The 23,105-nt window shown below is 38.8% G+C and overlaps 4 protein-coding genes across 15 annotated transcripts; 1 reads left to right on the top strand and 3 right to left on the bottom strand.

Moving 5' to 3' along the window:
• Nucleotides 1-279: 279 nt before the first annotated feature.
• Nucleotides 280-13,564, bottom strand: LOC133839342 (fasciclin-1). Of its 12 annotated transcripts, XM_062270798.1 has the most exons (17): nt 13,466-13,562; nt 12,305-12,606; nt 9,296-9,334; nt 7,663-7,792; nt 7,424-7,593; nt 7,116-7,343; nt 6,879-7,047; nt 6,659-6,819; nt 4,242-4,250; nt 3,626-3,780; nt 3,472-3,562; nt 3,190-3,410; nt 2,963-3,125; nt 2,755-2,899; nt 2,517-2,552; nt 2,206-2,331; nt 280-497 (listed from the first exon to the last, which is right to left on the bottom strand). In XM_062270798.1, the coding sequence occupies exons 2-17, from the start codon at nt 12,425-12,427 to the stop codon at nt 493-495; spliced, it is 1,971 nt and encodes a 656-aa protein (XP_062126782.1). In that variant the 5' UTR covers nt 12,428-12,606; nt 13,466-13,562; the 3' UTR covers nt 280-492. The 12 variants fall into 12 exon arrangements, with proteins under 12 accessions (XP_062126782.1, XP_062126774.1, XP_062126775.1 ...); XM_062270790.1 differs by lacking the exon at nt 280-497 and having other exon boundaries at nt 1,135-2,331; XM_062270791.1 differs by lacking the exons at nt 280-497; nt 13,466-13,562 and adding an exon at nt 13,367-13,388 and having other exon boundaries at nt 1,135-2,331.
• A 189-nt stretch (nt 13,565-13,753) lies between these two features.
• On the bottom strand, nt 13,754-16,201 carry LOC133837500 (fatty acyl-CoA reductase wat-like). Its single transcript, XM_062268283.1, has 5 exons — nt 16,031-16,201; nt 15,842-15,954; nt 15,247-15,757; nt 14,461-15,181; nt 13,754-14,402 (listed from the first exon to the last, which is right to left on the bottom strand). Exons 1-5 carry the CDS (start codon nt 16,104-16,106, stop codon nt 14,315-14,317), a joined length of 1,509 nt encoding a protein of 502 aa, XP_062124267.1. The 5' UTR covers nt 16,107-16,201; the 3' UTR covers nt 13,754-14,314.
• A 600-nt stretch (nt 16,202-16,801) lies between these two features.
• Nucleotides 16,802-17,816, top strand: LOC133837501 (ATP synthase mitochondrial F1 complex assembly factor 1). Its single transcript, XM_062268284.1, has 2 exons — nt 16,802-17,107; nt 17,171-17,816. The coding sequence occupies exons 1-2, from the start codon at nt 16,866-16,868 to the stop codon at nt 17,757-17,759; spliced, it is 831 nt and encodes a 276-aa protein (XP_062124268.1). The 5' UTR covers nt 16,802-16,865; the 3' UTR covers nt 17,760-17,816.
• A 627-nt stretch (nt 17,817-18,443) lies between these two features.
• Nucleotides 18,444-19,045, bottom strand: LOC133836952 (neuropeptide F). Its single transcript, XM_062267576.1, is given in 3 exon segments — nt 18,444-18,685; nt 18,741-18,956; nt 18,958-19,045. Coding segments are annotated over 3 exon segments (330 nt in total). The 5' UTR covers nt 19,039-19,045; the 3' UTR covers nt 18,444-18,652.
• Between the last annotated feature and the right edge of the window lie 4,060 nt (nt 19,046-23,105).

The raw sequence follows: 23,105 nt of genomic DNA, 5'->3' as shown, positions 1-23,105 counted from the left end.
TACAATTTCATAGTTTGTCATTTAGCGTATTCGTTTTCACATACTTAGTTTTAGTTGTAGCTAATATATGTAGCACTGCACTTGTGGCAAAACTAAACTGATTACAAAACAAGCAACTACCCATCGCCTACTAAAGATAAAGATCATTTGGATGGGGATCAAAGCATTGAGCACCGATCACCAATCATCGGTTATCGATCATTTGTCGCTACATGATAACCGAATTCTAATTTGCTATTTTTTTTTCATTCATTTTAATTTTTGTTTTGCTTTTTAATGTTTTTATCATATTGGGGTGGTTGGGGTTGATTGGTAGGTAGGTGGCGTGATTCTTTGTTGATACGAGTAGTGTACATTTAGGCTGATAGTTACTGCATTTATGTCTTGAATAATACAGGTTATAGTACAGATAATATGTGGTGTAACGCGAGTACGCTTACATTTCTTTTGTCGCGCAGTTTTGGTAGTGGGGACTCACGCTAGTTACAATATCTAACCTAGAAATATATATATAGTATATAGCATTATAAGGGAGAGAGATAGAGAAAAATAGAAAGAGTTTGTATATAGTTAGCGCTCGTGTTTTACGTTTCTACGTTATGTTCTTAGTACAATTGATTTTGATCCTGCCCTTTGCAGAATACAAAAACTAGATTGAATTTACTATAAACATGACACGAGCTACATACAAAGTTGAAATGCAGCTGTAGTTGGAAATACTTATTGCTTGTCCAATCATTTCGTGTCATATGCACAATAAGCAAGTACGAGAGTATGTTAAAATTTTGTATCAAAATCCTTGTTATCAGTGAGTATGTCTCGTACACATATGATGTGTGTGACTGTGTGTGTGTGTCTGCGTGTGTGTTTTATATGTTTCTCGTAGTTTACAGGCAGTTTGCAAAGTTGCTTTTGGCAGTTGCCATTCCATCGTTTATCGTCTGCATCTCTTTCGGTGTCTGTGTGTTGTGTGGGTGTGTGCGTGTGGCTGGGGCACATGCATAGCAGGACTAACAACTACATACATACTAGACATAAGTGCAGGATGGCTTCTATTCTATATTCATGTAAGGGGTTTCTTCCCCTTTTGAACATACATACATATAATACAGTTGTATGTATATTCGTTTCTAGTTTATTTTTGTTTTTTTGCGGGCATACAATTTAACCTAAATAGACAAGGATGCTTGGCTTAAAATTTAAAATCTACATTCTTTGTCATAATTCAATTAAATTAAAAACTTTTTAGGTTTATTATAAAATAATGTTCACATTGTTAAAAGGTTGTTGGTTGGTTGCCATGATGTTCATTTTGTTGTCGTTACATGTTCGAATGTTTGTTTATACGAGCGTATGTACTTTATATTCATTGATGTAAGTATTTATGTATATAGTGTATTTATGATGACGTCATCAACAACTTGGTGATTCTGTGAGCTGACAGTGATGTACGTGTACAATGAGATTCGAATTCTACGCGCTTACAAAACGAGAACAAAAAATATTACTCATAAATAAGTTGTAACTTAAAACATTTCAATTGGCAAAATATACACTTAAAATCAAACAAAAAATAACACGAATTCGCAGACACGAATCAAACTTATAAATTAGCGAGCAAGGAGACCTTTCAATGAACTTAAATTACAGAATATGTGTGTACGTATTTATGTGTGTCAAACATAAGTATGTATATAAATTAATTAAGAGTAGTGTGTATATTTCATATAATACATAAGGCCTTGGTATGGGAATTCAAATTAAATGCTTAACATTTACATAATAGAACTTAAAATGTGTGTGTGTGTGGGAAAGAATTAAATATGATGGTAGGCGAGTTCCTTGTGACACATATAATACAGTTCATCATCATATATGTATATATGAATGCACGTTTATATAATATATGAATGTACATGTGCTAAAACATTTGCATTATCATATTAGTTAGCTTGCTTTTGTCTTTTTGTAGTTGTAAATGTTGTTGTTGTTTTGTTGCTATTTCTTGTTTGTTGTCGGATTTTGAATTGAGATTTAATTTGATTTGTATAGACGACTGTGTTGTTGGTTTGTTTATCGGAATTCTGGTTTTGATTTTTACATTTATGAATAATGCGATTCGAGTTTAGTTCAAGAACTTTGCTACTGTTATCATTATGAGGTTGGCCAACATGATGCAAATGCTTGATTCTGGCAAATAGCTACCTCCGCTCACAACAATGTCTTTCTCTTCCAGTAGCGGTGCGTCGATGACATGTATGATGCCATTGGTGCACTCGACGTCCGGTCGGTAGACGTTGATCTTCTTGTAGTTCCACAAGATCACATATTCTGCAATTAGACAACAAAGTGAGTTAATCACGTCGCTTTCAATGCACGTAACATTACGATATTGTATGCTATGCTATTGTGAGTTGGTAATGTTGAAATGCTTGTTGTAATGTTGGAAATGGCCAGTATTGATGGCTGTGGCTGTGGTGGGTTTGTGCGATGGATTGACAAACGACAACACTCACCAGTCCATTCGTGACTAGCATACTCATCATGTAGATCTTTTAGTTATATGCATACGTATATTGTTTTGGTTTGGTTTGGTTAAATACAAAGCATGAGATTTTGGTAGAGTCATAGAGAAACAGCAAAAGTTAGTACAGATCACGCACCAATCACGGTACCAATAGCATCATCGAATCAAAACAAAAGACATTTCTGCTGCTCTCAGTTGGCTAGAACAACATACTCTATAATACTTACGTCCAGCTTCCTCCTCGATCTTGACCTTAAGCGAGTCCCGGAATGTTTGCAGAACCACGGTGTCCGTGAGAGACATTTGAACCAGCTCCTTCATGGTGTACGCATGATCCGCAATGACCAGATGACGTTCCAAGAGGTTCTTAGACTGCAAAGGAATAACAAACATTAGTAAATGCTTTTGCGAACCAGAATAATACTGCTTGCTCACGTGATAGTAAAAGTCGCGCATGAATAGCTTCTTGTGCGCTGAGGGATAATCCAGTTCGGTCTTCTGCCAAGCCTTGTCGCGGGGTACAAAGTAAGTATAGCGGCGCAGCGTGTTATTCAGTTGATCGTTGAAGTGCGAGAACTGTCCCATTCGGTAGGTATCACTGTGAAAGCAGATGCATAAAGAGTGAGTACAACGAATCAGTACATCATTGTGGGGAGTCTCACCTCATCATAGGATCGGTTTGCAGCTTGCCCAGGACAGTGGTGTGTGGCACACCCAACACTCGATCAATGATGTGCACAAATCCATTGGTCTGGGCCACATCAGCTTGCAGCACAGTGGCATTGACGCCGCCTCCTTCAACGGTGACCACTGTGTCTGCGCCTTCGCCTCTAACGTTGAAGTACAGGAAAGTCCTGTTGTTAACCGTGGGTACCTGAGCAATCTGGAGAAGGATTGATTAGTTTAGATTGGTGACTGTGACTGGCTAATTGTTTGGGCCTTACCAAATTAGCATTCTTCTGCCTGATCTTCTCGACGTTCAAACGATCCTTGATAATGTGCATATTTAGAATATCGGTCATTTTCTTGCGATCTCTGTAATATAGCAATTGTAATAAAGATTTGGCTGTTTAATCGCTAAAACAATGATGGATTTACCTGACAATATTGTCGATAGACGATATGTTCCAGGCCTCATTGCTGGGTGCCAAAATGGTCACTTCTGACAGGTTATTGATGCCCTCCAACACTCCGCCGCCAGCGTCCATAATAACCTCGTAGAACTTACGCAGAGCTCCATTCTCACCGTTGTCCTTTAAAATAGATTCAATATTGTGATTAGGCAAGGAATTAATAATTAATATAGATTTAATGCTTTCATACATGGAACTAAAATTGGACAACTTATTGTTTCTGATGTGAGGGGAAAGGGGACGCTCAAGCTAATTGTTATATGTTTTGTGTATGAAATGTGTACAAACATCAAACAGCGATTGTATTTCTTATAAATACAGATTCACAACATTTATAGTTTTAAATAAAATATAAAACAATAGAATGAGCCAATTAGAGTTTGATAAAATGGGGAATTCCTAATCTGGATAACTCTATGATTTGATATAAGATGTGATTGATCTTTCATGATTTGTTTACTTTATTTTTTTGTATGAGAAATGAAAAATGAGGAAGATGACGATGATGAATTGGATTGTCTTTTTAGGGGTCTTGATGGTTGTACGAATATTGATTGCCTTAAACAAGTATAATTACTTACGGTCAGAAACTAAATCAGTACAATCGGTGTAGAGTAGTTGTTGGAAAGATCGTTTGAGTATATTGAAATTATTTTTTGGGAGAATATAATTTGAATTGAGTCATTTCAATTGACGCAATATAGAAACATTATTATTAATATCGATTATTCAGGTTCCGCGACGTGTGCAAGTTCCGCCACATAGTTGGAAATTCATTTGAAATAAAACATTAGGGAAATAGAGTTTATTTTCTTGTCTTGTTTCTTCTTGCGGATTATACACCCATTAACGATACGATACAAATACGAAACGAATACGACAAAATTCGAGTTAAGCATACTTTCAGATAATAAAACCCAAATATTCAATAAGTATTGTTCGAAATCAAAAGGCGTGCATATAAAATACGATAATTATAAATTTCAGTTTCCAATGGCGTGCAATTTCAAAATGAAAACAAGAAATAACGAGCCAAAAAACGCCATGCAAACAATTCCGAATTTGGAATTGCTGCAAAGCTTTAAAACATATTCAAATGCAATATGAAATCGAGACAGTTGAAACTTCATAATTTGTTTTTAAATAACAAATTAAGATCCCAATCTGAATCGTCGATAAAAGAAAATGCTTCGAAATGGAAATTTCATTAAGCATGCATCCGAAATAACTGAATATAAAACGAAGCATTTGAAATATTAGAATTTGCTTAACTACACTTGTATTCAGCAAGATTTGCTTACCTTGAACGACTATTTGAGAATCAAGCGATCGATCATTTGGCGATATTGAGGATATTCAAATGGAGAATCAATTAATTTGTGAGCGATATGGGGATTTGCATGGACGAGAAACAGAATATAGATCAATCGGTCAGTAAAGCGTAAATGCAGCAGATTAACTAAATACAACAAAACGCTAAACAAACAAGTCAGAAAGGTGATTAAGAAATGATAAGGAAACATATGATTCATTGCTTTCGATCTAATTTCTCCGACGTCGAATGATCAAATGCACAACAATGTATTGTATATAGAATGTTTGCGATATGGCTGCGATCTCACATCGTCGAGATGATGCTACAGATACAGTTAGAGTAATTACACTTAAAATTAGAGGTACAGTTACAGTTAGAATTGCGATCAAAGCATGCCAGAGGAGCGAGTGATCATATGATCCAGTGATCGGGCGAATTGAGAACTGCGAGCTGATTGTGAAGCCGAATGAATGTGAATGGGGGATTGAGAGGGGATCTTTAGCCAATTATAAACACAATTATCAATCATTCAAGATATGCTGACTCTTATGAATGCTGAATGAATCTTTTTGCTGACGTGACAAAACTTGGACTAAGCAAAACCCATATTAACATAGATGAAGTAATTTGGTCATTGTCTTTTATGATTGCCAATTAACGGTTTGCTTGCCAGCTGAAGAGATCTCATTGTGATGTTTGAGTGTGGGTTAGAAAATGATAAATTTTGTTGAAGAGATTTGAATTTACATAAAATACATTGCGTTTCATTTGGTTTTTGGTTTTTTTTGATTTTGGCAATACTTACATTACACCCAAAATTGTTTTAAAATAAAATTTGTATTTTAAAAATTATTTTAAAATAAAATTTTGCTTATGATTTTACATGGAACCGATCTTCTCAATTGCATTTTGAGCAAAGTTCGCCAATCGCAGCAAACTTTGACCCAACATTCAGATCTTCCAGCAAAAAAGATCTGTACATTTCAGTTCTATGTAATATCAGACCTTGGGCATTCTTTCTTTGGCTTGTGTGTTCTATTCAGTTTCAAAAGTTGAGATCAAGCGCCGCTTATGATCTACATACATACATATGGTGTATATGTGTGGGTCTGTTTGTATGTGTGTTTGTGTGTGAATGTGTATCCACGGTTGCCAAGAGGCATAAAGAATATTTGGAAAAAGGAAACAACATATTTACCCAAACCTAAAAACAAAAATATAATTATTTTTTCACTATGCCAATTGTGGTGACCATTAAATAATTTTATCAACTCAAAGGAACTTAAAGCGCTCTGCAATCAATCAGATTTATACAGCTGCATTTCAAAATAATAAACAAAAACCAATATCCAATTATGGCAACCGTGTTTGTATCTACTCTCAATGTGTATAGTTTGAATGGTGCAGCAACAGATTCTTTTGTTTTCACTTTGCAGATAGAAGAACGCGTGAGATTGTGGTCTGAGTCCACTCGGGTTTCAATCGAGCGCAGCTCAGCTAAATGCAAAGCACATATTAACAAGCACTGGTCGAGTATTGGACGGCTGGCAATTCTGCAACTCAGCAACTCTATCAAACCCAAAGGGGTTGAGTGTCGAGCCTAAACTCTGTCTATAGTCTAACTCTGTGTGTAAGCTTATTTTGGTCTTGGTGCTTGAAAGGGTGGCTGCCACGCCCATTTACCTGCAAGAACTGCGTGACGGTGGTGTCGATGATCATCAGCGGACGGTGAATCAGATGCACAACTCCGTTCTTGATGGGAATGTTGGCCTTGACGATCTCTGCTAGCACCACGCCTTCTTTGTGCTTGGCGTCGCCCAAAAATGTGTTCGATTTCACATACACTGAGAGTAAGCGATAAGTAAATAATGGATCTATAGTGATTAGACTAGGTGGTTCTTACTCTTGCCGTCCTTTTGCTTAAAGAAGCTGACTGTGACCTTAATCTGGTCCTCAAAAGCAGCCGAAGTCTTGGGTTCATCGTGCTCTGAGGCGGCAGTAAAAATGACAGTGTTCGGTATGACGTGACCATCGATAACCTTGGCGTCCACTAGACCACTGCGCGTCGAGTGCTGAGCGAGAGATTAAAATGCAAATTAGCATCGAGTTGCACCAGGGAGAAATCAAATGGAGTAACAACCTTAAAGCCCTCGTCGATGGGCACCAGGAAAGTGTGGAATCCAGGCGACTCGAAGAGAGATTCCTTCTTTGCCATTGTCACCTGTGTGCGATACGTTCGCAGAGTCCTGTTGCCCAAGTTGAGCTGATCGGCAACTCGCATAAATTGCATGGCATCCATGTTGTTCATCTCTGTGCTAGAAGACTTGGCAGTGAGGGGTTCCAGCACCTCGTCGATGATGTGCATGACCTGCATCGCAGCGCATCGCAAAAGCGAATCATCATCATTAAGTGAGTGAATAATTATTAGTGATTAATGCAGTTACAGACCTGACGCTTGCCCTCCCGATTGGTGAGCTCAACACTGAGCGATGGAATAATGCGTGCATTGTTCACATAGATGTCGCCATTGCGTCCATTTGTGATATAGAGCGGGGGATTGCCCTCCATGTCCGACGTCACGCTCGTCTTTAGCTGACTCTGGCTGAACGCAGCGGTGGCTAACGAGGAGAGAGAGAGAAAGTGTAAATTTTCGTGATGCAGTTGCGATTATCGATCGATATACTCACTCATGTGGTAAAGAACCTGAGCAGTGCCCTTGTAGCGCTGGAAGGCTTCATTGGTCGGCACAAAGATTGTGCAGGAGCGCAGGGCTAACGTTGCATTCGCCACAGGATTCTGCTCCAGCAGGCTGTAGAACTGAAAGACAAGAAAAACTCATTTCAATGGGCATGATTGTGACTGCTCTTTTTGTTTGTTGAACAGTGTAAACTATCGAACGAAACGAAATCATGCGATTTTATGCTTTTTGGCAATAACAACAACGAAACAGGCCAATTCCATGGCAACAGTCAAACAACTCAAAACTGAACAGTGAACAGAGAAGAGTGAAGAGTGAACAGCACAACTTTGAACTCTCTGGGCGGGCAGGAGGCGCAAAAAGGTTTATTGAACCAATTACGTAAGCATGTTGGGCCATGTTTATGGCGAGGGCGGTTCATGTTGTTCTCATTCTATTTTAATATATATTTGTGAGATGTGAGAATGCGTGTCATTAGTGTAGAGGGAGGGGGGAAGGACTCTTTGATGGCCATATGTGACTGGAAATGCATTTTCCACAACAGACAGCTACCCTAAATAACAGACGCTGACCCTTTGCTTGCACCACCTGCCAGGGAATTGGAATGGGAATGGGAACAGACCGCACTCACTTTGCGGCTTCCCAACCACCTACGACACGCCCTGGTAAGCATTCTCCGGCAGCTTTATGAGTTTGTGCTGCGTTCGTTGTGCGACAAACAAAGCTCTAAATTGACCATCTACTATATATATTAAGGTATTTGGTTTGTGTGTGCACACACACACTCTATACTATCTGAAAAGTCGCTCTCGCTTGGTATTTCTCTCTTTCGTCCTGTCGCACTATGACTCACATTGCCTCTACCTGTCCCTAGTCCTTGTTTTAAACGCTGTTCGCTGTTCACATTTCTCGTATCTTTGTTTCGGCATCGCCATCCAGTTTTAGTAATTGGAGAACTGCGTGGTTGCTGTTGCCTTTGGTTCTTAGCTGGCTTCCATTTCACATTTTAAATGCTTTGGCTTATCTTACAGCTCTCACCCCGCGTCTCTAATGCTCTGAGTGCAGGGTAAACTATCTTTTGACAAAACAAATTGAAGCATGAAGGAATTAAAGTAACTTTATCGCCACATTCGAGTCGGTTTTCTATGAATAATTTATTTGGGCCACTTCTTCGAGTGCAATTGCAATTGCAATTATGCAATGGCATCATTTTCATTCATGTCAAATCGCACTTAAGGGCGCTATTTGCCATTTGAGACCCTTCAAGTGGATTTGGCTTTGAATTTCACAAATAAAACTCGCTGTGCCATTGAACTCTGTCTTTCTCTCTCCGGCTAGAGATGCGTGGTGGTGTCAAGGGCAAAATGAGTCAGAGACAGCGTCAGCGTTAGAGTCAGAATCAGAATCAGACGGCGGTGCAAACAAACTCGACTGGACTGCAACCCTCTGAAGCCCCTTTCCCCCCTTTCCTTTCCGAGTCTGCCACGCCCACTTCGCAACCCTTGTTTGAGAATTTATTAACGAAATTAAGGCAAAAACATGTAACGTTTTTATGCATTTTGGCTACATAGATAAGAGAGTTGTTGGTTGGTGTTGTTCTTGTTGTTGTAGTTGCAGCTTACCCTAACTGGCATAATGCGCCTGAACGTTTTGGCAGTGCCCTGAAAGAGAGAGAGAGAAAGAGAGAAAGAAAGAGAGAACCGCTGGCAGTTCAAATTTTGTTTGCATTTCACATGTTTTTTGTGTGTGTTTTTTGTGGTGTCTGTGTTGTGGGTTTTAGCCAAATTCATGAAACTTAATTGTTTGTCCTAGTCAGGGAATAAAACAAGCTACGAGTACAGTACTATATCTAGTATGAATGACGTACAAAATATAACTACTGCAAGGGGCGTGGCTAAGGGGGCGAGCAGCAGCTTCCTGGCGAGCAGCACTTCAATGATTATTTTCATTATCATTCATTCACGCACATGTGAGTTTATTCATATGTTGTGTGCATGTCCCGCACTCGAATTTAATTGCTACAAATTATGCAGATGGTAAAGTTTTTGGTATAATTGCAGCAGCAGCCCCCTCTCCAAGTCTTAATTTCTTAATTGGCAACTGACGTCGAACACAGTCAGAGTCGGAGATAGAGCTGAAGATGGAGGAGGATCGCATGTCAGTTCAGTTTCACACCCCCAATGGATCTCTAATGCAGCTCTGTATAACAATATATAGCACGATCTATCTCTATCAATTTGCTGCTGTGTGTTTGCTTTTGGCTCCATTAAGGTCAGCCACTCATTCACGTCCAACGCCTCGAGAAGTCTCCGGACCGAAGATCACATAACAGAACAGAGCTATGCGTTCCCCACATATCACGCGTCTCCACATGGATAAATGTACGATACAAAAAACATGCATACATGGCTATTGTAATCTTAAATTAAATTTAATTGAATTCGATTCTGTGGCTGCTGCCTCGTTGTGTGTGATGTGTGTTCTCCTCTCTGTTCCTAGGTCGGACCTAGGTCGGACCCAGTCGGGCAGTTGACAACAATCCACCCACAGCCAAAGCCAAAGCCACAACCACGCCCACAATCCCCAAGCTCACCCACAGCCCCAACATCTTCATCCTCGCCTAGTTCAATTACTGTTCCAGCCTCCAGTGTTCAGCGCTGACAGTCAAAGGTTAAACATTAACATTAAACTAATCTCAACACTCGCCAAAGATGACGTCGTCGGATACTGAGTGGACAGCAGGAAGTCTGGGGTCAGCATCGGAGGTCACAGAGAAGCCATTCAACGCCTGCCCTTGCAACAGAAGAGGAAAGCAGGAAGGGAAACTTGGATATTCTCTGAATTTCGATTAAATCTTCTTTTGAGACTCACATAATTCTCATTAAACTCTCGCTGGAATATTTTAAATTGAGCTGAGCGCTAACTAGATTATTATTTTAATTCGAAGTGGACTCTCTTCTGAATACGCTAAATTCATTTCTGTCAATAATATAATACATGATGAAGTAAAAAGACTACAGTTTTTACTTTTATTATAATATACACTTCTACAGTTATGGGAGAAATGGTTAATTGTACTGATAATGAAATTCTCTTTGATCTCTAGGAAGAGTTCAAGTTAATGTGATTGATAACGAACGCATATTTTAATTAATTTAATGCGAAGTAGACTTTCTTTATATGATCTTTATGTTTCATAAAATGACTTTGTCATTTTATAATTAAGGTTAAAGATCTGGACCCTTATCATGTGAATTTAATAAAATATTACGTGAACTACGCAAATTAAATTCAAATAAACTTATCTTGGAAGAAATAATAATTAAATTCTCGCTTGACACTCAGAAAGAAGAGTGCAACTTCATCACAACGAACAGGCAAGAAAAAAAACCAATTATTATATAAATGAATATAATTTAATTATAGCTCTACATTTGGGAAACAGCGAGTAGCGAGTAACTTGCCACATTTGTTGCCACAAAATGCTGCAGCAGAACAGAATCTGAAGCACACGCTCTGTTTCCTACTTTAAACTAGTCCAAGCCAACGCTACAGTCACGTGCAAAAAAGTAAATACACCTACGGTACATATGTTTCTGCCGAGTACAGTGATGGCAAAGGCAGTAGGGCACATTGCATTTTTCACTTTATGGCGGTGACAGGTAAGGGAACGACGGGAGGGCATCGCTCAGCTGGCAACTGGCAACTCGAGTTGTGCTGCCCGCAACTCGCACGCTTTCTTTTCAATTGTGAAATTTTTCTTAGTTTTTTTATTTTTCAAAATGCTCGACTCTGACTAACAACTTTTTTGGGCATTAAATGCTTAACAGAGTAGAACGACATACACTATTGTTATTGCTATTCCTGTTGTTGTTTTAGCAGCGACCCTTTAATGGCTTCTGACTTTTACACTTTTATGTGTTGTCTAGGCATGTGTGTGTGTGTGTGTGTTTCGGTGTGTGAAGGTGTAAAAACGCAGACCAAACTTTATAAATAGGTAGAAAACTGTTATGCTCAGTCGACAGCGACGGCGACGTCGAGCGTCGACTCTACGTTTAGCAGTGTGTGTGTGTTGTTGGTTTTACATAATTTACTTACTTTATATAATGTGTTCAACATGCATAGCAAATGGACTTTGGACAGAGGCTAGGCTTAGCAAAGAAGCAAAGAGGAAGAACTGGCTTGGGCCTTATTGATTTTTCAGATGCAGCAACAACAAGTGTAAATGCCAAAGGTCAAGGACGTCGCCCAGCAGCAGCTCACAACTCTCTCATCTACCTGTGTTCTCTCTCTCACTCACACTCTCTTTCGCTCTGTCGGTAAGTTTTAGCACAAGGCTTTTCGTTTCAAGGTCAGTGTGTCCAGGCTCGGTCAAATTGTGTCAATATTCGTCTCGCAATGCTGTGTGTACATGTGCATATGTTTGTCTAGGCAACAACTCATTACAAATGTGTGGGTGTGTGTAAACAACTGTGTAAAAGGGGGAGAAAAACAACCTGCTATGCACCTACTATGTTAAATACATGTGTTTTCTATTTTGGGCTGAGGCTGCATGTTTACTTTACTTCAACTGTTCAACTGTTGTCGTTGTTCACAGTTGTGTTCTCGCTCTTACTTTGTCTGTGACTCACCTGTGACAGTTCCGAATCATCGCGCAATTTGTCCGCCAAGTCAGCGACAGCTGCATTCGGAGCAAAGCAGCAGCAACAGAGCAGCAGCAGCGCTGCTAATGCGCCTCGACGGCTTGCAAACATTTTTCAACACTCACACTCACGCACTTGTTTCTTTCTTTTTTCGCCTGCTGACGGCGCAAAGCAACGGCGGCTTCGGGGGCGACTTACGAGGGTTGGCAGTATATGTTACTGTGATGTTTTTGGTGCGAACGCGCGTGTCTGTGTGTGTGTGCGACACCCGTCGATTGTACGAATATTATCTGTAATTTAAATTTAAACACTCATCAAATATTCATTCACGAGCGCCAAATCATCCCCCCTCGCCAACTTAGAAAGTTCGGTTTGCAGCCTTAAGAAGTTCAAGCAGTGCTTTGCTTTGTTGTTGTTCTTATATTCATGCACTCATATACAAATAATACAACCTATGCATACCCAACCCACATTCACACTCACAGATCTGTTGAGCAAGAAGATCAAGCAGCGCTTTGCAAGTTGTGTTTGTACTCTACACACTACATTTAAATTTACCACACATGCATTCACACACCGCGCAAACACATACGAAAATTCGCATGCCAATCAAATTTCGTTATGTCACGTACAACAACAAGCACAGCACAAGAACAAGAACAAGAAGCACAGCACAAAAGCAATAGGCAAAACTAAGCTGCGCTTATTGTATATTATTTATGTTTTTCTCTTTTTGTTTTCGCCCGTTCGTGTTTAATTGTTATGCACATTCCGACTACGTATTTTCATTCCTTGCCTTCTATTGGCTTTCGCGCTTTAATACATAAATAATGCCGCCGATTTGCAGTTGTAGTTGTAGTTATTGCCCTAATTCGGAAAAGAAAAGTTCTTGGAAAAAGCCAAGCCAAGCCAACTAGGCAAAATTATGCAATGCGTCTCTCCAGGCAACCGCGTAACACTTCTAATATCTGCAAAAATCTATTTTCCTCTTTTAGTAGCACACATTAGCAATCAATAACGAACGGGCGATTTTTATATTTTGCTGCTTACACCACTTTTTTTCTTTTTGTACTTCTTTTATACTCGATGCAGTAGCTAAAAATCTATACTATGAGCATCAGAGCGAATGTCTCACTGAAGCCACCATACCAGTCTAGCGCCCCAAACGACTACTCCGAAACACGTACACCACGCTTGAACGTTAAATTGAAACTAACGTCTCAACGGCGACTCTCCCTCAAGTGAGCGTGACCGTAAGTTGAATATCACAAATGTGCCTAAAAATGGCTGCAGATAAGCGACTCTTAAGAAGGATTCAGGGTCGCCGAAGTGCGGGCAAGATTTGCTCATGTTTTGTCAAGTATCAAAAATTATTAAATTTAAAGACTTGTGGAATCTTGTTTTTATGGGTATCAGTTTTTTTTTTATTTCTATAATTTGAAATAAAGCTAGATAGATTAAAAACAGCGTGGAATTGTAATTGCACAGTTTGATGCATACTCCTATAAAATACATTACCCGTTTCAGGGCTACAAAATATACCTAGTATCACTATTATCAAATTTAATATAGCTTAGTTACATATTAAAGTTAGTATAAAAAGACGAAGAACCATTTATGGTAATGAAAAGAATAACCGTTTTCGTATAAAAATGTCTAAAATTGCCAAAATTCAAATTTGGTATTTTTCGAGCTTTGGTTCATGACATTTTCGTTTTCGAATTTTTCGGCAAATTTAAATTTGTTAACGGTAAGAGAAGTACATTCAAATGTTTAGAAAAGAGATTTTAGACTTTAGCTAAGTTTTTAAAATAATTTCAAATAAAAATTAATCAATATAAACCGATATAAATTTTTACTTGCCTTCAGACTTCTGTTTTTGATCAAAAGAATTACTTTTTCAATTTAATAGGGAATGCATTTATTTGCATTAAGCGAATGTCATTGCTTGAACGTTAATTCTTATTGATAGAAAATGTAATTATATTGTTACTGAAACTATGTGAACAATTTAAGCAACCCCCAGATTAAAACAGCTAATATGGCGAAGATGGTGACGTGTAGAATACGATTGTATAACTGGAATCTAAAAAAATAGGTTTATAAAATGGTTTTCTATCGGTTTTGGGGAAGGATATACGAACCTATTAAACGTATGCGTTGCCTTCCTCAAGGATTCTTCAGTCGGCTTTTCTTTTGTAATATACAGTCGCATTCCAAACAGTGCTACCGTAAAGTATTCGTCCCAGTCCACAGTTGCCATATCGAATTGGAAGATTTCGCGATCTTTCGGGGACATGCTCTGCAACAGTTGATTGGCATTGTTCATTTCAAAAGTCCAGCTGGAAAGCGAGAATGGCGATAATCTCTTAATGTTTTTGTGAATTTTCTTATAGACATTGATCATTCGTGGCTTTTGACCCCGCAGGCGCAATACAAAGTCGATAAAGTGGCCGGGAAGAATGTGATAGATGAGTATGGCCAACTGAAACTGCCAATTCTGGGAGAATAACTTGAGGAAGGGGAACCACAGCATATTCGGCAATGGCACCAAATGCCTCTTCTGAATGATCGATTGAGCCAATTGGCCCCAAGTCAGTTTATTCTGATCGCTGTTGGTAAAGTTGTAAACCGTTGGCTGTTTCTCCACCGAGTGTCCATTGTTTTGAGCATTTTCCTTAGCAGTTTTCCAAGCCATCGACAGAATCATGTTGGCACTGTAGTCGACTGGCACAATGTGTGATATTCCGCTCTTTTCCACGAGCATCACACGCAGGACTCCGATGCCGCAACCGTAGAATATCGAGATGGGCCCTAGAAGATTGTCCACCCAGCCAGGTGTGGGTTCCTTGTAGGCAGTCAGAACTAGGCAGGAAATGGAAACCAGATCAGCAAAAAGAATATGGTATAGAAAATCGAATTATTCTCACTCATGCCTGGTCGGAAGATGCAGGCGGGTAAATCCTGCGCCTCCTTCTGGACGATCTGCTCAGCCAAGGCCTTTGTGAACGTGTATGTGTTGGGGTACTTGTCAATGATCCCTGGCGTTAGCTTATCAATGAGGTCATTGCTCAGCAGCTCGCGCAGCTCAAGCACCTTTTCGGCGGAACAGGACAAGTTGTCGGGATAGAAAGTCTCTCCGATGTGCTCGAGTACACAGTTCGAATACGCCGTGGATACATGAACAAAGGCCTCCAGTTGTCGCATCTCTTTGGCCAGTTGGACCGCCAGCCGAGTGCCGCGAGTGTTGATGTCTAAAGCCACATAGAGTCTCTCATCGAAGTTCACAGTGGCAGCCAAGTGAAGCAGGATCTGTGTCTCGTTCACTATTAGTTTTCTGTCCGTACAGCTAATGCCCAGGTCCGGAAGTTGTGTGTCTCCTGCAATGGGGACAATGCGCTCCAAGAAATTGGCATTTGATTTACGTAACTCGGAGAAGAGCTGAAGGATGAAGTATAAAAGGAAAGTAGACCACACCCCGAAATTAGGTTCGCTAATAATTTATGCAAAGTTTAATAATCTTACCGGATCTTTATCCCATGCAGCAATACGGTCCTGAATGCTTACTCCCTTTTTGGGCCTAACTAACACGTAGATTCGCTTGACCTGAGTTGAACGCAGCAGTTTTTCAATGGTAACTGAAAGGCAACAATGCGTATACGTAATTAAAGATATTCGAATAACGATTGAGATGCAGATAAAATGATGTTTTACCTTTTCCCAAAAATCCACTACCACCAGTAATGAATATAGTTTTATTTTTATAAAATGATTGCATTTCCGATTCCATAATAGTTTTCTTTAGTTTCGCAATTTAGGGGCAATAAACCTTTGGAAAGTTTCGAGAACCGCGACGGCGGCTGCCAATAGCTGAATGGATAGAATTCGATTGAAAAATATGTATTCAAGGTGCTGGCTTTTATACAAAGCCGGTGGAATAGTAAAAAATAAAATAAATTAAATTAACATGTGTTTAAAAGGTCACGATTAGTGCAACCCATTAAAATGTTGCGTTTGTAATTGCTTTGATGTGATACATGAAATAGTTTCAGAATTGATTCACATTAGTTATTATGGATATCGTTATAAAGTACCCGAAATTACGATATTTAGTAAACTAATAGCTACTAAATTTGTTGTAAATATTCTAATAATAAAAATTTGGAAAATCTGTTATTCCTTATAATACTAAAACAATGCAGTAATCAGTTATGTAGTGTAAAATTTGTGGAAGCCCAATCTATTGTTGCAAATCAATTCCATAGGTTTTTAAAATTTTTAAACGTTTTCGAAATTTGTGTGCACTTCTTTTAATTGCACTTCTATTGCGCTAACGTAACATAACATTTTTCCGTGTGGAGTTAATTATGTAAACATAGCACAGTTCCCTTTTGAGTTTTGCTGTAACTCTGCTTCAGTCTCTGTTAATAGAGTTAACAGTCTGCTAAGCGTAAATTTGTCACAGTTTCCAACACTAACAGCATTCTCAGCTGTTTGTCAACAGTCAGCTGCGTGTTGTATAACATCGATTGATTTTATTACGTTCGGAATGGAATGTGCTCGTAAATGTTTTCGCGTTTTACAAAGTAACCATCATATTGTTACTCGCCGCATTGCAATGACACCCGCAAACCGTGCCAAGGAGGCTGTCGAGCAGCTGAAGGAATCGAATCCCTACTATTCCAAGTATGCCGACAAGATTGCAAAGATGCAGCAAACTTCGGCCGAGGAATTCTTGGATCGCATTGAGCGCGTTGTCAACCCCATTAAAGATGGTCAGAGTCAAGCTAGGTGAGAATTCATTAGCATGTTTCCTACTTGATTCTTGTTATTAAATCGGTTTCGACTCTTCAGATCGTACTCTGAGCTGCTGAACCCTAAGCGGAAGCTGTCCAAAGATGACGGAGAATTGCCCCACAAGAAGCTAAGCGATATTATGAAGCTGGAACTGCTGGAGGACAAGAATGCCGAGGAAATTTCAAAGATCTGGCTCGAATACCACAAGACCAAGGACGTGCTGGCTGCCACCTTGACCAAAGCCCAGTATGAGACATTGACATCCCGAGCCAAGGAGCATCCAATTTTCCTGCTTCCCTTGCCGCGCAGCGAAGGCTTCGAGTTCATCATGCTGCAGTTCGCCGCTAACACTGTGCACTTCACCCCTCTACTGGCCTACCAAGTGCACCATGAAAATGCTCCTGAGTGCCTGACTTTGGTCCACTACACCGAAGTGGAGGACAAGGGCATTGTCTTGATGCGTGGCGAGTACGACTCAAAGGTTCTTACTGCCCAAGAGGCGCAGTGCCTGGCGAATGAGCTGCAGATGTTCTACTATAAGACGGACGAGAGCAAACTGAAGCTGCTCGAGACATTCACGAAGCGTCCCGATGAGTTCAAGCATATGGATCTGATCAAGGAGGTCGAGAACATTCAACTCGGCTAGACATTAGCACATTTACCAACAGCTATAATAAACTACCAGAATTAATTTAACACCTTATGATCCCGACTTCTTTATGACAGTTTTTTTGATAAATTTAGACAAATGGATCTGATCTGCCAATATATTTGTTGGAGATTTATCACAACAGGCCAGTTAAAGGGTGAGGTAAATTAACATTTTAAATTTTTAAACAGTTGCATCATCTGGATTCTATCAAGAAAGTGTACAAATGTTGCAATTTTATCGGAAAATGAATTCCCAATTTTCGAAGAATTAAAGTAAATGGATTCCATAAGGAAGATATTTGGTCAACTAATTTCAATTTCTTTTTGCAATTTCTGAAGGGAATTAATGGAAAGTATATTGGAGTTATACCAAAAACCCAATAATTAATGGATTAAATGATATTCGCTAAAAACGGTAAATCATAATACACTTAATTACCATTTTATAAAGGATCTTGATCTTGTGTTTAAACAATGAAGTTGGCAAATTTATCGGAACACCTTAATTTTAATGGTTTCCAGTTTTCTAATGAGTTAATATAAATTGATCTCATCATATTCCTAGACACTTAATTTCTGATTTAAATTGATTTTCTAAATTCTGAAGAAAGGGTTTTATCAAAAAGATCTCTTAAATTTAAATTGAATTAAATGGAATTGTCCTCTAAAAAATGTAAACGAAAAATGTAATTTGTTGCCATTTTATTCATGGACGATTTGCATTGAACAGTGAACAGTATTTTAAACATTCAACGTCAAATTATTTATTTGCAACTTCAAGCAATTTTCTATATATGTATATAATTAAACAATTGCTCCAAAATTATTTAACAGCATATAAGACTATTTTCTGCGCCTGCAGTTTTTCAATTTTCCATTGCATTATTATTAAAATGGTTCCTCCTCGCCACCAGAGTGCATCTGTAAACAAGATTGAATAAGGTGTATTTAATAGTTGAAGACTTTCACGACTTACTATATCCCCATTGCCATTGGTGTCGGAGATAATCTCGTTGTTGTTGTTGTTGTTGCTGGCATTCTCGAGCATTCGATTGCGGAGTAACTGCATCAGAGATCCACGTTTGCCAAATCTAACGCGCGCTCTGTCTCCATAATAAACGTCCAGGTCCTGCAGATACTTCAAGGCATCGGCCATGGTGCTGATGTCATTGTTGCGTGGCGGACGGGTTTTGGGATGCCTCCACGTTGCAGCCTGCGGCAAAGAGAGCCAATGCCACGCAGACCACCAGAGTGCAGCGCATAGTGTGCGACATGATGCGATTATCTGACACAGAGGGGACAACGAGAGGAATGGGGTTCAGGATTAGTTTGGAAACGAAAGCGATTTGTTATTTGCATAAATAAATCGGAGGTAATTAGCTTGCAACTTGAACTATCAGAGGTCTGGGTCTCTGTCTCGGTCGGAGATCTTTGCCACAACGGAGTTGCTTTACGTAATGCATGATTGGCCTCTTGTGGTCTCGGACTCGGTCTCGGTCTCGGTCTCGTCTCGATAGCGCCATGGCTAGTTAATAGGTGGCAATCTCATATGATAATTTGCAAGGGGCGTACAAAGGTAGTTAAGTCGCTATTTGCTGACGTTGGTTGTTGTTACGTGGTGATCGGATCGATAGTGATTAGAGTGTCGGGTCTATGTTAGTTAGAGCAACTGCGTCACGATCACCTCAATTTCGCGAGTGCACTGAACACTTGGCGCGAATCTTTGAGTGTATCTTTGAGATACAAAGTTGTAGAGACACGTGCATGGCGTGTCAAAGATACTCATTGTTTCGCCTTGGATTCCCATTTGCATATTCACAAGTTCCGAATTAGTCGTACTTTCCAAGGCACTGGCCAATTTGCCAAAGCTTCCGACTCGCTTCTATATAATTTACTCAAATTTGCGTAATTTGATTGAGCATTTTCATCACACACTTGTGAATACAATGCTAACTAACTAATTTCCAGTTATGATTATTTGTATCAAATGCAATTTCAACAACTATTATATTAAATGTATTGCATTCAAATAATCATTTAATCTTATTTAACTGTTTGCAAATGTCTCAACTATTGATTAATTATTTTTTTGAAAATACAAATTGCTCAAACAAGTCTATTATTTGTCATTAATATATCATATTTATCTGATTAATCAAAACATAACATACTTTGGGTGATTCACTATTTGAAAACTCTCTCTGAAAGGCAAGTTACAAAATAATTTAATTTAATAAAACAAGAATTGACATAAGGTCATTGCGTATTCGAAGAATTATCAAATTGCGACTCTATTTAATTGATGAATTATTTAATGCAATTGTATCATGTATCAGCAATTAAGAAATTTGATTGTTAGAATAACTTGAGAGGATTACAAAACTGCGAGTCAGTTCAATTATTTCAAATAATCTTTTAATTTTATTATTTATATAGCAATTTTACTTGAACGCAATTGGATTCAATGAAAAAAATGGTTCTAGTTACTTTATAAAAGTTATCCTAATAATATTAACAAATTTATCTGAGTGTTAGAATAACTTGAGAGGATTACAAAACGGCGATTCAGTTCAATTATTTCAAATATTCTTTCAACTTTTTCAGTTCGATTTAATGAATTGAGCATTTAAATAAAAAATCACTTTACAAACTGCTCTCGTTACTCTATATAAAATTTATTTTAATTGTAATTTAATTGTAATAACAAAATCTGATTATTAAAATAAGTTGAGGGAATTATAAAAGTGCGACTCGATTGAAATTCCTCCAACTTTTTATTATTACGTTAACAATTACAACTAGTTATTTATATTGAAATTCACTAGCTAACAATTTTATCTGATTGTTTGAAAACAACTCACCTAAAGTGTTGAGTATTCAATGAATTATTTGAGAGCAGCTCTGTCTGAGGCGCAAGAACTTCCTCGCGGTTCAAATGCACAATCACAAGTGACAGTCGACAAACAGAAAAACAGAATGCACAATCAGAATCGGAATCCCAATAGACCACGGCGGACAAGAGGCTGGCAGATGATTAGTTTAATGCTTGAGTTGTCGAGTGAAGAGCTGCAGAAGAGCTGAAGAGCAAATCAACAGGCAGCTGATGAATCCGACGAGCGATTCTAAATGGTGGTCGAATGAGTGAAGCAACAGGCATTTATACTCATCGCTCGCATGGGTATCTGCAGGATTACCCCCCTCTCTATCCCGTCTCCCGTCTCCCATCTCCCATCTCCTCCCCCTCTCGGTCTTACCTGCTCTTCAGGTCGCATGGCAGCAGAGCGAAGCCTCAAAAATATTTTCATATGCAAAGCTAATTATTGTTGGTCGCGTAAAGTTTTTCAACCAGCTGGAACGCAACGCAATCGCAAACGCTAACGAATGCTGACAGTTGTCTAACGAGATATCAGTTCAAATGCTCCTTGATATTAATGATAAACTGCGCAGTGGAAGGATTAGAGTCTGCTTCCGATTCTGAGTGTCCCTCAAGCTAGATATGCAAATGTCAATTGGTAGGGAGACTTATGGACACAATCATTAATTAGAATTACTTAATTAATATATAATTGCCAGAGGCTTTTGCAATTGCGATTGTGATTGCGATAGCGATAGTGTATATTTATCTGTGTGACGTTAGAAGCCGGCGTTATTGGCTGTTATATATTTATTTTAATAACATTCGTATCTCACTTAAGGAAGGCTGCGCTAAGAGCTGCAATTTGAATCGGTCTTTAATCTGGGGTCATTTATTCTGTAATAGAAGTAAATGCACATGTTGTAATCTCAGTCTCTGTCTGCAGTTGCCGCACTGCGTATACGTAATTTTCTCTCACTTCCCATTACGTATACCCGCCATTGTCCGTATGACATCACAGTCACCTCGTTGTTGCTGCCGGCGTGATGACTTTCCTAAACGCTTATTATTATTTTCGTATTAGTTGGAAATGACCTGGCTAATTATCGCGGTGCATACATATTGCAACTATTAATTAAATTAGTTGTTTTTTATGCTCTTGTTGTTATTTGCTGCAGCTATTCTATTGAAGTGGCAATTAAGCTCGTTAAATATTCATTAGAACTATCCGACAACGTATCGTATTTAAATCTAATTGCCATTAAACCAGCCTGGTTCCTTATTCTCTTCCATTTAGACTTTTAGTGCAGTTCAATTACACACAATTGTTACATTATCATTATCTATCCAATCCGATCCGATTCGATTTGATCGCATAGCTGAAACTTTCCTATGTTATTAGCCTACACGCGCAATAAAATCTCCAAGCTGTGATAGCAGATATTAAACTCAAGATATTCTTACTTCCTTTGCCTTGACTCCATCTAATCAAACGAATGAACTCAGCTCAACTTCCGAGGGTACTCGAGTTTGCATTCGCATTCGTATTCGCAATCGCATTCGTATCTGTGTGAAGTCGTATAATTGTTAATGACTGAATAATAGTGTTGATTTACATATGCACACTTTATGAGTATCGTTTATGCTCACACTTCCACCTGCCTTGGGGAGTCCCCGTCCTCAACTATTCAGCTGGGTGTCTGCTGGGGAATTACATCAAGGATACCTCTTGACTCTTAAGATGTCAACAACTCCTACTATATATTAAAATAGTCTCTGATGCATTCACAGTTGTAATTTGCAAGATCATGCAACTGGGAATTCCCTGGCTAGTTGTCGACTGAATTCCTCCTCAAGTCCGACTGAGAACATGCGAAGCGTGTTTTGGCAATTGGCTTAAAGGTAATTGCACTTAGAAATTTGCATGTTTGAGTTCATAATCTAACGGTAAATCGAGTATCCAGGAAATACGAGAAATATGATGACAATACTTATTGTCACGTAAGTTAGAGTCGGAAACCAAAATGATTTCTGTTTATCTTGTGACTCATTCAGCAGCATTCCTGGAGGTTGTTAAATGCACATGTAAAACATTTTGATTTAGAAGTAAACAATTGCCTCGTTCTCTGAGCACTTTACCAACTGTAACCAACAATTAAGCGACATTTGTGTATTCTATACCCCATTACATTAAGACTAATGGACACCTCCCACGTGTTGTATTTGTTTTGTGGGCAATAAATCTTTTTTAATTAGCGTCGAGCAATTTGCATTCCTCCTTTAATTATTAATATGGTCGAATATCGAGTGTTTGTTGAAGGAAGATTTATGAATTATTAATAGAATTCATGGAATACACAGAATATCACTTGAAAGCAACTTTCGCTGTGTTTCAAAAGCAACTTTTGCGAGTTAAATATAAAATACTCGTACATTACTAACTATTGTTGCAGTACTAATGAATTAGATGACTTCATGACCGCATTG

The sequence above is a fragment of the Drosophila sulfurigaster genome, chromosome 2R, assembly GCF_023558435.1.
Source record: "Drosophila sulfurigaster albostrigata strain 15112-1811.04 chromosome 2R, ASM2355843v2, whole genome shotgun sequence".
Taxonomy (NCBI): Eukaryota; Metazoa; Arthropoda; class Insecta; order Diptera; family Drosophilidae; genus Drosophila; species Drosophila sulfurigaster.
The sequence above is the reverse complement of the archived record's forward strand: the minus strand, read 5'-3'. Positions and strand labels throughout refer to the sequence as shown.